The sequence below is a fragment of the Lepidothrix coronata genome, unplaced genomic scaffold, assembly GCF_001604755.1.
Source record: "Lepidothrix coronata isolate B3197 unplaced genomic scaffold, Lepidothrix_coronata-1.0 Scaffold36, whole genome shotgun sequence".
Classification (NCBI taxonomy): domain Eukaryota; kingdom Metazoa; phylum Chordata; class Aves; order Passeriformes; family Pipridae; genus Lepidothrix; species Lepidothrix coronata.
Window position 1 is genome coordinate 1,514,449 of NW_016690216.1, and position 13,938 is coordinate 1,528,386.

Genomic DNA, 13,938 nt, shown 5'->3' on the forward strand with positions numbered 1-13,938 from the left:
GATTTGAAGCCTAGCTATTTTCAAAAAAAGGATGGTGGTATTTTTTCATTTATTTCCATAGAAAATAATCTTTTCTGGCAGAAGTAGTATTTACCTTGCTGCACTCATTTGAGAATTTCAGACTCTTAATTTAAGCAGTAAGAATAATGTTGAAATATACTTCTAAAACCTTTTGTTTCCTTGCTGTGTTACTGCAGAAATCAGAAAGGAATTCTGAAGGAAGAAGTGTCAATCACAAAAAATTTATTAAACCTACTTTCATTCTGCAAGTTTTCTCTCAATTTTATATCTTCCTTGTTTATTTACAGCCTGTAGGAAGTGATTAGGAAGCCTAAACGTAGATATCTTCTAAGTGTCCAAGCTCCACTGTAGTGTGTGTGTGTGTATGTATATATATATATATATATATATATGCAGTCAGTGGAGCCAGGAGAGTAATTCTTCTTATCCTTATCCTAAGTGGACATACACATTGACTAGTCAACTGGGAGCCCTCTAACCTCTCTTGACTTCTTTATTAACAAGATCACCATTGACATCACTGGGAAGACTTGCTGTATTTAATTGACTTAATTTGGAAATGCATGCCATCTAAACCTCAGCCACCTAGTCTGTTCGGTCGGGAGAGAGAGACAGACATCTTCTGAGGGCAGTTCACTCTATCTACTTTAAGCATCTAAACCGTGACCAAAGAGCATAATAGAGCCAAAATCTGTGCATGCTGTGCCATAGTCTGTAGAAGTCTCTGCAGTTAAAAAGCGCCATTGTTGTGTAGTTACTGTTACCAATTACAGGGCAAGATAGAATGTCTCTTAATTAACTTAATAACCTGATAGGTACGTTTAGACATAGCTAATTAGGACTTTCTTGTAATTGGGCCCATGATTAATAGACTGTGAAGACTGTTTCATTTGTATTAAATGCATGGACAGTTACAAGGAAATTAAAATTTGAGCCTTCATTGAATAACTAATAGAGGACCTCAGGACAGTACAATAACAAAAGATTATTCTCTTTATAAAGAATTAATATATTAAGCTGCTACTTTAGACCTGTTTGTTTTTTTTTCCAAGATCCTTTGCAGCCTTATCAATGTGTGTGCATGAATCTCTTCTCGAAACATCCACAAATCGACTTCTACAAGTTTTTGTTTTGGGTTTTTTTAATACAGTCTATGTAACATAGTTCAGTAAAACTAAATGTAAGAACATGTGAAGTTACCATTACAGAAGAAAGTAGAAATGATTTGCACAATACAAGGTTAAATTCTTGAAGGAGTTAACTGACAGAGCTTACATCATCTTGCCATTCTTTCTCATTCTGCCCTCAGTCAAGGCAGAACCAAATTTGGAGCAATATAATGGGGAAGCAGCAGAAACTGATGTATTCACCCTAGTCTGTAGTAACCGTGGAAGTTCCCTTTCACTCCTGTTCTGTGCTCCAGTGTGTCTCATGGGTGCACAGGGATTTCATAATTACTGACATCTGAACAGGCTTCCTCACTTGTTACACAGTTGGAAGGAAGAGACTGAGAGGAGTCCTATTGATAGAAAAGACAAAAGGACATGGAGTGAAAGGAAGACATAGCAGTGGAAGGAAGATAGGAGGAGCGAGATTATGGGTAGTGAACAGTTCATTTGGCAGCATGGACACCCAATCTGCCCTGGTTTTTTATCTATTGTTATAAGGCACACTGTGCACAGAAGAACATAGTTTTCTTATTTGAATTGTAGAACACTTAGAAATTTCAGCCAGAAATGCAAAAAGTATAATTAATGTTTCTAAGAGATATATGTGTCTTGCATTTCTGTTTTCATGCATAATTGAAACTTATCTGATGATTTTTTCATCAAGAAATGATTCTCAATTTCAATGATCTTGTGCCGTTTTCATTCTGCTCTTAATGCAGAGGCGTCTTCACTGAGAATAGTTGGTCTTTTCCCTTTTCTTTTTCTTGTGAAACCTTGCCTACTTAGCACATTGTGAGTCAGATCAGACTGCTGCTAACCAAAAAGGAATTTTATTTTTGTACCCTGTACACTTTAGTTTTTCTTATTTAATACATTCACTTTTGTCATCTTTTTTTGAAACATTTCAAATGTGTAAGAGTATATTTAGACTACCATGTAGTATGTTATTCCTGCTGTCTATTAAGATGTCATTCAAGCAACAGATGAGATCATCAAATAAACTTTCGGTAATTTAATCAGAAGTTTAAATTAGTTTTACTAGCAAATGGTGATAAAATGAGAATACCCCTTAATAGGCATTTATAATCTGTAATGTCTTTTCACCTTCACTGAAGTGTATGTTTTTTACTTGAAAATGAGCCGAGTGCTCACTAAGTACAGTTACTGCCTGTCTGAAGCTTTTTTTTTTTTTTTGGTGTGTGTGTTTTGGTTTTATCTTTCTTTCTCTTGCCCCTTCCACCCCTCCTCCTCATGACATAGCCAAGCAACAGTCAGATAACATATTTCCATGTAATTGCCAATTTGACGGGGATTACAAAAGTCTCAAAGGAAGCATGAACTTGAAGAGCATATGTTGGGGGCTGTGCAGATGGAGTTAGGTCCCTTGATGAACTAGGTGGCAGAAATTGGTAGAAGGGCGGTAGTGAGGGTCATGGAGTTATGATCTTACTTCTGGAATCTCTCACTGTGTGTGTGGGAGAAGGATATGGAAGAGAGATGACACCTCCTGTATGTGAATGTGGATTTACACAGCTTTTGTTACTTGTTCTTTGCACGTTCTCCAGAGTTCAGGAACTCCATGGAAAGTGGTAAGCTGGAGACCACTTTCAAACCTTGCTTGGAGCAGCTTGAGAAGCAGATCCCTAAGAGCTTCTTTTCTCCCCTTTTGCAATGGAATACTTGCAGTAAAGAGCTTTGTCTTTCTTTAATGGCAGGCTTTGTAATCTGAGTCACATTTGGGTTCATTTTAAGTTGCATTTACTTTTAATGACAGCTCTGAAAGTGCTTGAGGCAAATCAGTTTTAGGCTTATTACACCGAAAAAGTAGTATTTTTTTGAACTGCATACTCTTTTCAGTTTATGAGGATTCCAGCAATGTTACTTCCTTTTTTTTTTTTTCCGCTTCAGATGTAAAGGATTGGTACAACAATTTGTTACTCCAGATAGGTAAAAGTAGCCTATATCTACAGTTTTTTAAACTTTTCTAACTGCTATCACAGAAAAGGACTGTTTATTCTCTGGGACAGTGCAGATCGTTATATCACTCAGGTCTTATCAATATGTTTACAGTAGATAAAAAAAGTGGTCCTTTTGTATAGGATCAAATTTCACATCACCTCAAATAGAACTTTTTTTTTGCTACTTTGTACGATTATGTTCTTTATTTTTATTACTAGGTCTCAGAATGAGGTAAAGAATCCTGTAAGCAGTTTTAATTTATTAGATCTCTTTATGTTAAATAAAGATTATTCCTTCCTGTTACAACCAAGTCAGTTACAAAGACAACAGCCAAGTAGCCTTTGTTTTACATTGACATGTAGGCATTCTAAAATTTTTATTTTTGTGTACTAACTTTTTTAGTGCTACATTAGTTTTGTAATGTATTATTAGTAAATTGTCACCCCTGCATGTCTTTAAAAATTTAATTGAATCAGTGCATGTATCTCAGTTCTCATTTTCAAACCATGATTCTGAGAAATTATTTAAATTACAAGTCAGCTATTACAGATTGGCACTTTTCCATTGGTAATAGGATCGTCAGTGGAATTCCTACAGCTATGGTGGTCCATTACAAGGACTAGATTACATCTTTCCATTGTCTCTAGTTCTTTCCATAGTCACTAGTTCTGTTTGGCAGGGAAAGAAAGAAAGAATTGCTGTTAGTGTTGCCAAGCAACCAAAATACGAATTACTCTGATTTCTGGATTTTTCTTGTATGATGTATATGAGAGAGTTTCTCCTACCTTGGTGAGAGACAGTCTAGATGAAGTTACTCTCCATAGCTTTAAAAATTCTAAGATTATTAAGTAGCTTAATTTCTGCCTGTGGAGTTCCATTTTGAAACCAAAGACACCTGGGGGTTTTTTGTTCCCTGTAGATAGATACCAAAAATCACATCACAGAAGTTAACATCTTCACAAGACATGAGACTGGGCATATTTTCTCCTTTTTGTTTTCTGAAATTAAATTTCTCTTTTTGAAATTGAAAGCTTGTTTTTGCTTTGTTTTCACTTATACGTAATTGTTTATGCCACTACTTGTATAAAAAGAATGGAAAGTCTTGGAGTGGACAAAGATAACTTGCTGTGCCTTAGTAATCCTGCCTGCTGTTATTCGTGTTTACTGCTATTTGGAATACTTCTTTTGAAGTATCTTTTCCCAACACACTTAACTGATGGTAATACTAAGTAACTGCTGGTATTTGAAAAATTATTTATTAAATTAAAATGTGTGGAAACGGTGAAGTGAGGATAGACTTAAGTGTGTATAGTTATGGTAAGATTTATGCTTGGGGGTAGGTGAAGAGAATAAATGCTCTGAACAACTTAGCTAAGTTTTTTTGTTGTTTGTGGTTTTGTTTGGTTTTGTTTTCTTTCTGATTTTGTGGTACATTCCTGTAATTTTTTGCTTCTGTGCAGCTTTTTTGTTTTTCAGTGACGATCACAAATTTCCTGTAGAACTATGTGGGTTTTGGGGTCACCTCACCTGCCACATGAATAATTCATTTCCTCTCAGAGCACATGTGCAGCACAGAGCCACAGCTTCTTTCTGGACTCCTAATGTGTTTTATGTGTAGGAAGCCAGGAAGAACCCCAGCAGCAGTATGGAGAGTGCTTCTCTTTCTGCAGCTGTGCAAGGCCAAGGTGTAAAACAGCAGTTGGGTAGTATCAGTGCATGGCATAGAAAATGCTTTCCTCTTGGCGTTGGTTTTGTATCTGTGTCTGCAACAGTGAAATAAAATATTTGCTCATGTCTATACAATTGTATTTTTGAGGACTCGCTTTAAAAAATATTTGCCTATTTGATCAGACCTTGGAGTTCCCAGATATGAATCCATATTCTAACCAGGTAATTGTTTCATGTCTGTGTGAAATGAAAAATACATGAACCTTCCTGATACACAAATTTCCAAGGAGAAGAAACTTGCATGTATGGGTCAGGCAAGAGCTACTTGCTGCTCTGAAGAGGTGCTTGTTGTGCATGGTTAAATGAACAGTATTCAGATTGTTTGGGGTAAATCTGAACAGGTAGCAGGGACTAGATTTTTTTTTTACCAAAATTCCAGTGGATAAGAGACCATATAGGTTAATAACACTTCAGACATGAGTCTTTCATAGTGCAAAACTTGCAGTACTTTGAGGAGATGGATGTTTCTAGCTGTTTTCTTCAAAGTTGAAAACAGTTTTCCTTCATAAATGCTCATTTACTTTTGGTAAATACAAGATTAGTTTAGGTGCAATATCTCACTAATTTTTTGTTCTGTTTTAATTTTCTAAAGGAGTTGATGACCAAACTGATAACAGAGACACCTGACCAGCCAATCCCATTTCTAATTGATCATCTTCAGTCCAAACAGGGGAACCGCCATCAGCTTCAGAGAACGTTGTCTGGCTCTGCTGCCCTTTGGGCAGAGAGTGAAACATCAGGTATGTTCTGTGTGCTGGAAGGAGCTAGACTCCTGTATAATTTTCCAACACTTTTGTCCATGATTTCCTGGGTGAGCATATACCTACTGAACATGTACTACTCTATGGTTTTGAACATGCAGAATAAATCTGGTTTGTCCAGTAGATACTGAACTTAATACACGTTACTGGCTATCACCTCAGCCTGTGTACATATGATGTGAGTACGGGTCATAGTTACAGAGTGGAAACAGTCCAGCTCTCAATGAGAAAGTATGTCCATATAAAAGTTCCTGGGTTTTTTTGCTGTCCTCTTTGCTTTCATTTTCTCTTTTCTTTGTTTTCCTTTTCCCTCCCATGGTGTATTTGTGCCAGAGATTAACCTCTATCGGGGCATTTTCTTTAGTAATACATATTTTTAACGACCTATCATTCCAACCCTTAATGAGAAGATGCTATGCTACTTATGAATTCTAGTGTAATTTTGGATTGCAGATCTTCAGAAGCATTTAAAAAATATTCTGAAAAAATATCTGCTTTGATTGTAAAGTAGAAATCTTAGCTTTGATATTGTGGTAAAAGCTACTATTACAATGTTAGTTTTGTGTTTAAAAATTGACTGTTTCAGACTATAGTAGAGCTTAAATAGTTGCTGGCTGATAGTCAAAATGTTAGTTGACTGACAAATCAACTTTTTATTTATATCAAATATCCGATTTTAAGCATAGGTGGTAAAACTTAAGAAAATAAATGGACATTAGGGACTTCTTCATAACAAAAAATAGACTTCTTTTTCATAAAAAACTTATTAATTAATTTCTAAATTTTGATATTTAGGAAATGGAATAAATATATTCAATTGAACGTAAATCAGAAAAAGAAGAAGAAAAAGAACTGTCTTTGGTTTCAACTGATAGGCCTTGGTTTTTTTTGGATTAATTGTTTATTAAGTCTTGGGAAAATGACCCTACAAATTTCACAACTATCTGATTTGATTATTTTAACAGAAAATAAAGGAACAAGAAGAGATTTTAGAAGTTATGATAAGCCTTGGCAGGTAAATGCAAAAAAGCCCAAAAAGTCGAAGAGCGACCTTGCTGTGTCCAACATTTCTCCACCATCACCGGAGTCCAAGTCATGTAAGAAAGCTTCACTACGTTAACAATTTGTGCATACTTTCAAAACCATAGTATGTTTTTCTGTTGAATTAGTATTAGAATGGAAAGCAAACTATGAGCAGTTGAGATGGCTGTATATGTGTTAGAAGAGTTTGATTCTTGCCGTACTCTCACTTGAATTCTGAATATTTTAAAATATCCTATGTTGTCATCTATAGATACAATAGAATTCTACATAGATGGTTTAAAAAATAGACTAATCTCTGGGTGTCACGCACAATTTTATATTTGGATACTAGTTATGACTTGATGTTTTCATTTGCAGTGTCATTTTGCATGTGTAAAATCTGTTCTGTTGATATTGGTCCTAATAACAGATTTTTTTCAGGGGATCAGGCAATGCAAAACTATGAATTATGAACAGCTACTGTTCAAGGTATAGGGGCAGTGTCAGCAGAACAGATGTACTGCTCTGAGAGTTGCTGGAGGAATCTAAATGTACACTGAAAGAAAAAGCAAGAGAATGGCTGAAGAGAATATTGTCAATCACCTGTAAAATAGAAGTAGTAAAAATAGAGGCAACAAACCTTAACGAAATATAATGCTTCCTGTGTACTAGCTATTGAAGAAATTTAATTTTTAAGCTTGATTCTTAATGTTCATTTTTTTCACAAATAAATATATCTACAATATGCATATGTACATAAATATAGTTACACACATACAGAATTGTGTGTACAAGATTTGTTCTCCAAAATAAGTTGCAAAAGGTTTTCTTCTGTTGACTGTAGCTTTTTGAATTTTTGTAATAGCCAAATCTTTTTAATAACTGTGAGTGTGATTACGTGCACCAGATGTGAACAGATACATAGTATATGGCAGTAGAAAGCTTGCTATCTTTCCTCTAAAAGCAAGATGGGGAAATCTAGACTTCAGTGGAGTCTAAGGAAAATCACCCAGTGGCCTCACTAAGTCAAAATACAGCACAACAATGGGTAAAATAAATGTATGCAATAGAGATAGTGTGCTTTTGGCTAATTAACAGTCTTGTATGGTTATGAAACCTTTTTGATTGAGAATAAATAACTGTAACAAGTAAAAATGCCTGTTATAGGTAGCTGTGTCCCACAGTATAGCTTTTCTCAGTATTATTTTTTCTGGAAATGGAGCATTTGTCTTTGTTTCTTCTTCAAGAAATACATCTCCTGCTTCAAAAAGGCTCAAATTTCGTCATTAGTTCCGCTGTACCTCTCAATGGGCACATGAATTTTTAAATCAGTTCAAAAGAAGCACATGGGTTTTAATTCACTTTCAAGAGTAAATAGAGATATTCAAATAAATGCTCATAGTCACTCACAATCTGTGTCTAATCTAACATATTTGATGGATAACAGCAGTTTATGGAGATCCACTGTTAGAAACAGTGGCCAAAGGTATTGTGAGTTGTTCCTGTCATCATACTGCATTCCTTTCCTTCCTCCCTGTGCTTGGTCTTCAGATTCATGCCCTGTCCTAAAGATCTGAAGTTCTCAGTCTTTATCCCAGACAGGGGTATGACATCATGTCTTTCCCTTTATTTGTGTGCCTACTATAAGTTTCGTGCTTGTTGAGTCCTTAGGTTGACCCAGGAGAGGGACAAAGAGGAAACTGGACATTCTAAACTACCAGGTCTCATGTCGAAAAAGGAAATATTTTATACATTCATAATAAGACTGGGCTCGAGGATCTGTCCCTTTGAACTGATGGACATTTTAAAATGTTCTTCAGTTGGTCAGGTTTGCTCTCAAGCTACCCAAGTCCCTAGGTCTAGAAGCAGTGTGTGGGAGTGCAGCTTTACCTATAACAGGAGTAGAATTAGGGTGTGCTTAATGCAATTGGACATACATAAATACATGGCACTGCATGGGATAAATTCTGAGCAAGCTGAAACAGGAGACTAATGTCATTGCAAGGCCTTTCGGTCATCAGTGAAATGTCATAATGATTGTGAGAGGTTCCTGATAACTAGAAAAATGCAAATATCACATGGATTTTGAGGAAGGGCAAGAAGGAAATGTTGGGGACTGTAAGCTGGTCAGCCTAATCTCGTTCTCTGGGAAGGTTATTGAGGTTATTAGGAAGGTGTTCCTAACCACAAGAAGGAGGAAAATGTGATTGGAAACAGCAAGCATGGATTTATGAGATCATAAATGTCTGAACAGATCAAAATGGTTGCCCGCTTTGGTGAAAAAACTGGCCCTGTAACCAAAGAAAGAGCAGTGGATACTTAATACCTTGACTTTATAGCAAAACCTTTGTCAGTTTCCCATAGTATCCTTAAAACTCAATTGGTAAGATATGGACTGGATAAGTGGACAACAAGATGTGTGGAAAGTTGATGCAAGCTGTTAGCTTCAAGGAACTGTGACTGGCAATGCAAATTCCAGTTGGAAAATCTATCATTACTGGCATGTTTGAGGGACTGGTACTGAGACCAGTTTCATTTAAAAGAATTTCTTAATGTCCTGGATGATGAGGTAGAATGTTGTTTAGGTTTGCAGGTGAGTCCAAATTGTGGGAAGTGGTTGATATTCTGGGTAGCAGGGCTGCTATTCAGAGTTACAGGACTGAGGAATGGGCTGAGAGGAACCTCATGAAGTTCAACACAGGCAAATTCAAAATCCTGCATCTTGGATGAAGTAACCCTGAGCAATAGTAAAAAATGGGAAATGAATGACTAGAAAGTACCTTTGCAGAAAAAGATGTGGTGTGCTGGTGGGCAAGAACTTGAATACGAACCAGTCTGTGGCTGTGTGCTCATGCAACGCTGAAGGTGAGCTGTATACTAGGCTGCAGTAGCAAGAGTATAGCCAGCAGTGTTTGTTTTTCACTTTTGAGATGAAAGAAATAAAAGCTGAGGGGAGATTTCATTGTCACCATCAACTACTCTGCTGGAGGATGGTATTTTAGTTGCCATCACAGAGGCTGGTTTCAGCCATGTGCCTTTTTGCCATATCTGCTTCTTATTTTCTGCCAACTAGATTAATACTGATGTTCTTTTGATGTTTTTTTTCTGGGTTTATGGCAAAATCAGTGGGTACTGTGTGCCCCTTCAACTACGCAGATCAGCAGAAAGCAAACATGTTTAGAAACCATTTATTGCTCTATCAAAATGTGCATAGCATATTCCATTTGTTTTGTGTCTTCTGCTTGTACCTCAAAACATTTTTGTGTGTCATTGTACATTTTTTTCCAAAGCCTCTCCAAAGAGCTAGTAGGGACTTATCTGAGAAACAGAATGTTTTCCGTCTGCTGAGACCTAAAGATTTACTCTCAGATTTGTGTTAAAAATAACAAACCCCCACTCCCAAGAACCTAAAAAGACCCTCCCAAAACTGCCAAAACGAGCCCAAAATTTAATGGAGTCCATCAGGTGTATTATGTCTGTTGGCAAAGTTTTTGTCTTATGACTGTCTTGTTCAAATGATCCTGAACTTGTAAGTTTATTCAGAACTAAGAACTGTAATTTCATAGGAATCTTTGGAAACATCCAGATATTTGATTTATTTAATTAGGAAATCTTTTTTTCCTTCAACAGTGATGTTGACTGCAGTGTTCATGTTATTCCTCCAGAAATCTCACTTCCTTATTCATTCAACTTTTTTGCTGAAAAGATTCCCTCAGTCCCTCCTCCTGCCTGTTATCATCTCAGCTGCACCTGAAACACACAAATAAGAAGCCTTGATATCTACCTGAGACTCACAAATAAGAAATCTTGATATCTAAGAGGTCTGACCTCTTCCTTGGTGTGTGTGCAAAACCAGAATTAAGCAGAAGCTGCTGCTGTTGTCTGGCAAGGAAGAAGCTTGGAGCTATGACTCTGTGTGTGTGTGTATAAATATACTTATTGAAATGTTTAGATAATCACATTCTGTATTTGAAGAAGAACAAATTCAGAAGTTTCAAAATAGTTTGTAGAACAGACTTCTTGCTTCCCAGTTAGACACTTTTAGGCAAAGTAGGTTGGTCTCTTCACCACCTCCATATTAAATCAGATCAGAGATCATTCACTCTGCTTCAGTTCAGCATTCTCACCACATCCCATTTGTGTTTGCAGTGTTGTGTACTTCTAGTTGCTCTTGCTCAGTCTAGAACTGTAGGCCATCATTCTCTTAGCCTCTTAACATCCAGATACTGTGAAAACCAGTTTGGCTATATTATCAAAGAACTCTAATCTGAATGCTATTACGAGATTTAAATACATGAATAATTTTATGCTCAATAATAATATACATAGTTTTGTTCTTTGAGCTGTAAGGTGAACATATAATGTATTAATGATATGTAGGATTTAATGAGTAACTAGTCTGATTCTGTCTGCAAATCATGTCTTGAAAAGACATATATGTGTAGATAAAACCAGTACTGATCTTGTACTATCATCCAGTATAAAATAAAGGTGTACTGATTTGTGACAGAATTCACAACACATCTGTGAATGAATCTGATGTGTGTTTGTTGGCAGGGCACACAAGCAGAACATCAGAAATACCGGCAAGTGTGTCTTTCTGGTCTCCTAAGATGAGATGGGGAAATCTCAGCTCCACAAAGGGAAACCTTACATATTTCTATACAAAGGTCTACAATGTAGGTGTAATAAATTTTCTGAATTGTAGGCAAATAATTTCACGAGAAAGTGTTCTATAATATATAAATCTCTCAAATAACAGAGATGAGGTTGAGGTGGGTACTGTAATGAGGGATTTAAAATTACTGATATGACAACTTTGAGGAATGGGTGAGTATAATAAAAAAAATGAAGGTCAGAATATAATGAAAGGATTTTACTAAGTGTGTAGTGACATATGCACATAAATGATTTATGACGGGCTTCGTACATACCAAGGAGGATCGTGTATTTGAAAAGATTTGAAAGAAAGGTCGTATGGGCTTTTTACAGTTCTGCATGCTTCACACAAAGCCATCCAATTGAAAATGACCAGTGCTTGTTGATCCTACAGTTGAGAAGATACAAGTGTATACTTCAGAAACATCTGTAAGCAAGCAGAAAATGAACTTGAAAGGACAAACACGTGCCACATGATATAATTAAATAATTTTTAGTATCCATTCATTATTTGGAAGAGTAGGTAAGTAAGAAGAGCTGTGTTGTCTCTAGAAGTAATAAAAATTTCAGTCAGTTCTAATTCTGTTTAACTTTTCCCTCAGTTCTGGTTCAGTTATAGAATGAGCCAAACTCATTGTTGAAATAAATTCTATTGAAACTTAGAAGTATTTCATGACAGCATATCTGTTTTGGTACATTTTCACTGAAGTGCAAAATGATTCACTGAAACACAGCTGATAGATAGTAAACCACCACGCAGAGCAAATTTCCACTGTGATTTTGACTGATTTCCTACCATCCATCTAGTGAGAAGTAGTCTAAGCTTCCTGTGATTGTAGGACATTTCTCTGAAACTAGGGACCAAATCACTGTGTCTTGAGCAAGTGTCTGTACCTTTCAAGGATAGAGTCTTGATACTCTCCTTTTCCTGGTGTGAATTGGTCCATATACTTTGCAGTTGCTGATGCTGGAACTCCACAGCTGTAGAGCAGAACTTATGTCCTTATTTGTTTGTTTCATCCAGCTTCTGTGCCATGACAAATTTTGCTTTAAGATCATGTGGTTTCTCAAAAATTCTGTCCTTTTGTATTTTGAAAAATGTGTTTTGTTTCAAAATGACATGATATCAAATTCTAGCTTGTGGAAATTTTCTGCAGTGCTCTTGGGTTTGGTCATCTTTGTACATGGTTTTACTATATTAAATTGTTGCCTGTTTGTATTTTGGTGGTACTGTGAGATTTTTATGCTGTGGTGAGTTCAGTATAAAACATGGAAAGAAAAGTCTGTCATACGAGTGATGATGTAGAATATAGTTTTGGCACACTGAAGGGAGATGGTAAGATGACTGAAAAAGCAGGCATTAAAGGAGCATATGACCTCAATATAAAACACAGGTGAGTGAGAATAGAGAGAATTTATAGAATTCCTTTTCTAGTTTACTAAATATTTATCTTTACAATTAGAAAAAGTTTAGAAAAAATACTAAGTGGAACATTTTGTAAATAAGAAAAAGGATGAGAAATACTGAAGTTGTGCTGTTTAATTTATATATGCTAGGATCTGTGAATGGAGTAAATTTTTTCACACAAAAATTTACATAACATAACTTTTAATTGACAGAGCAGTTCTTAAACCAGAGAATGATAAAAAAGTAGTAGTAGTAGTAGTTGGCATTTATAAATATCAACAAAAATTTCAAGCTGCCCATCTGACGAGAGGCTATTCCTACTCTAATTCCTGTATCTATTCACAAGAAGCCACTATGCCTCATTATTTCCATTGTCCTCAGAAGGAAATATATTACTTGTCTTTTCTGAACACAGAGCAGAATCAGACTCTGACACGATAACTTGCCCTTCTCTTCCCTCCTCCTTATCGAGAGTTCGTGTGTCCCTTTCCTCCTATTCTTATCTCTGTAGGTCTTTTTCAATGTCTCCTTTGTCTTCTGTCTTTGAGAATGTCTGTAATTGCAGTCTAATATATTAACTAATAGTTGCTCAGGTTCCTGAATAGGTGTTACAGATCAGGATATACTGTGGTTTTCAGACTCTCATAGAAGTCTGGTTTGAAGATGACTTGGTTTATGTGGAATCATGTTCATTCTGAAAGAAGGACTTTAACATTAACATTGTCCTATTTCTTTACCAGGAAAATATGACTATTGGTTTAACTTCAACCTTCCCTATTGGAGTTGATTCAAAGTAGAGAAGAGTCTGTATTCACACAGAGGAAAGTCAACAATAAGGCAAATTTCATTAGCAATTTTTTAACACATTTTGTAATAGCTAGCAGTGATGTCTGAGGATAATTTCCCCATACCATCATAAAAGCACTCTGAAATTCCAAATTATCATATCACCTTTTTTTTGCACAATCTGTAGGAGTCCTTCTTAGTAAGTTTCCTTCTCAGCATGTAGTGAAAATGAAGTTTGTAAGCATAAATTAGTTGACAGCTGTCAAAATAGTAAACAAAAATTTCAAAGCTGTCCAGGATGTATTGGACATTATAGGCTTTTCTTTGAAGTTATTTTTAAGTGAGTAGTTAGCAACTACTGATAAATGCAACTGGTCCTTTCTAGTGGTAAGGTGGACTAGGCATCATCATCTTCACACCAGCA

General features: G+C 36.0%; 1 protein-coding gene across 1 annotated transcript in view; it reads left to right on the top strand.

Annotated features, from left to right (window-relative positions):
- The window catches only part of CUNH8orf34 (chromosome unknown C8orf34 homolog), a 57,235-nt gene that overhangs the window by 18,825 nt on the left and 24,472 nt on the right, over window positions 1-13,938 (top strand). Inside the window, exons 2-3 of the mRNA XM_017812389.1 lie at window positions 5,470-5,617; window positions 6,604-6,735. Of these exons, the coding sequence (XP_017667878.1) occupies window positions 5,470-5,617; window positions 6,604-6,735 (280 nt within the window). The remainder of the gene's footprint in view (window positions 1-5,469; window positions 5,618-6,603; window positions 6,736-13,938) is intronic.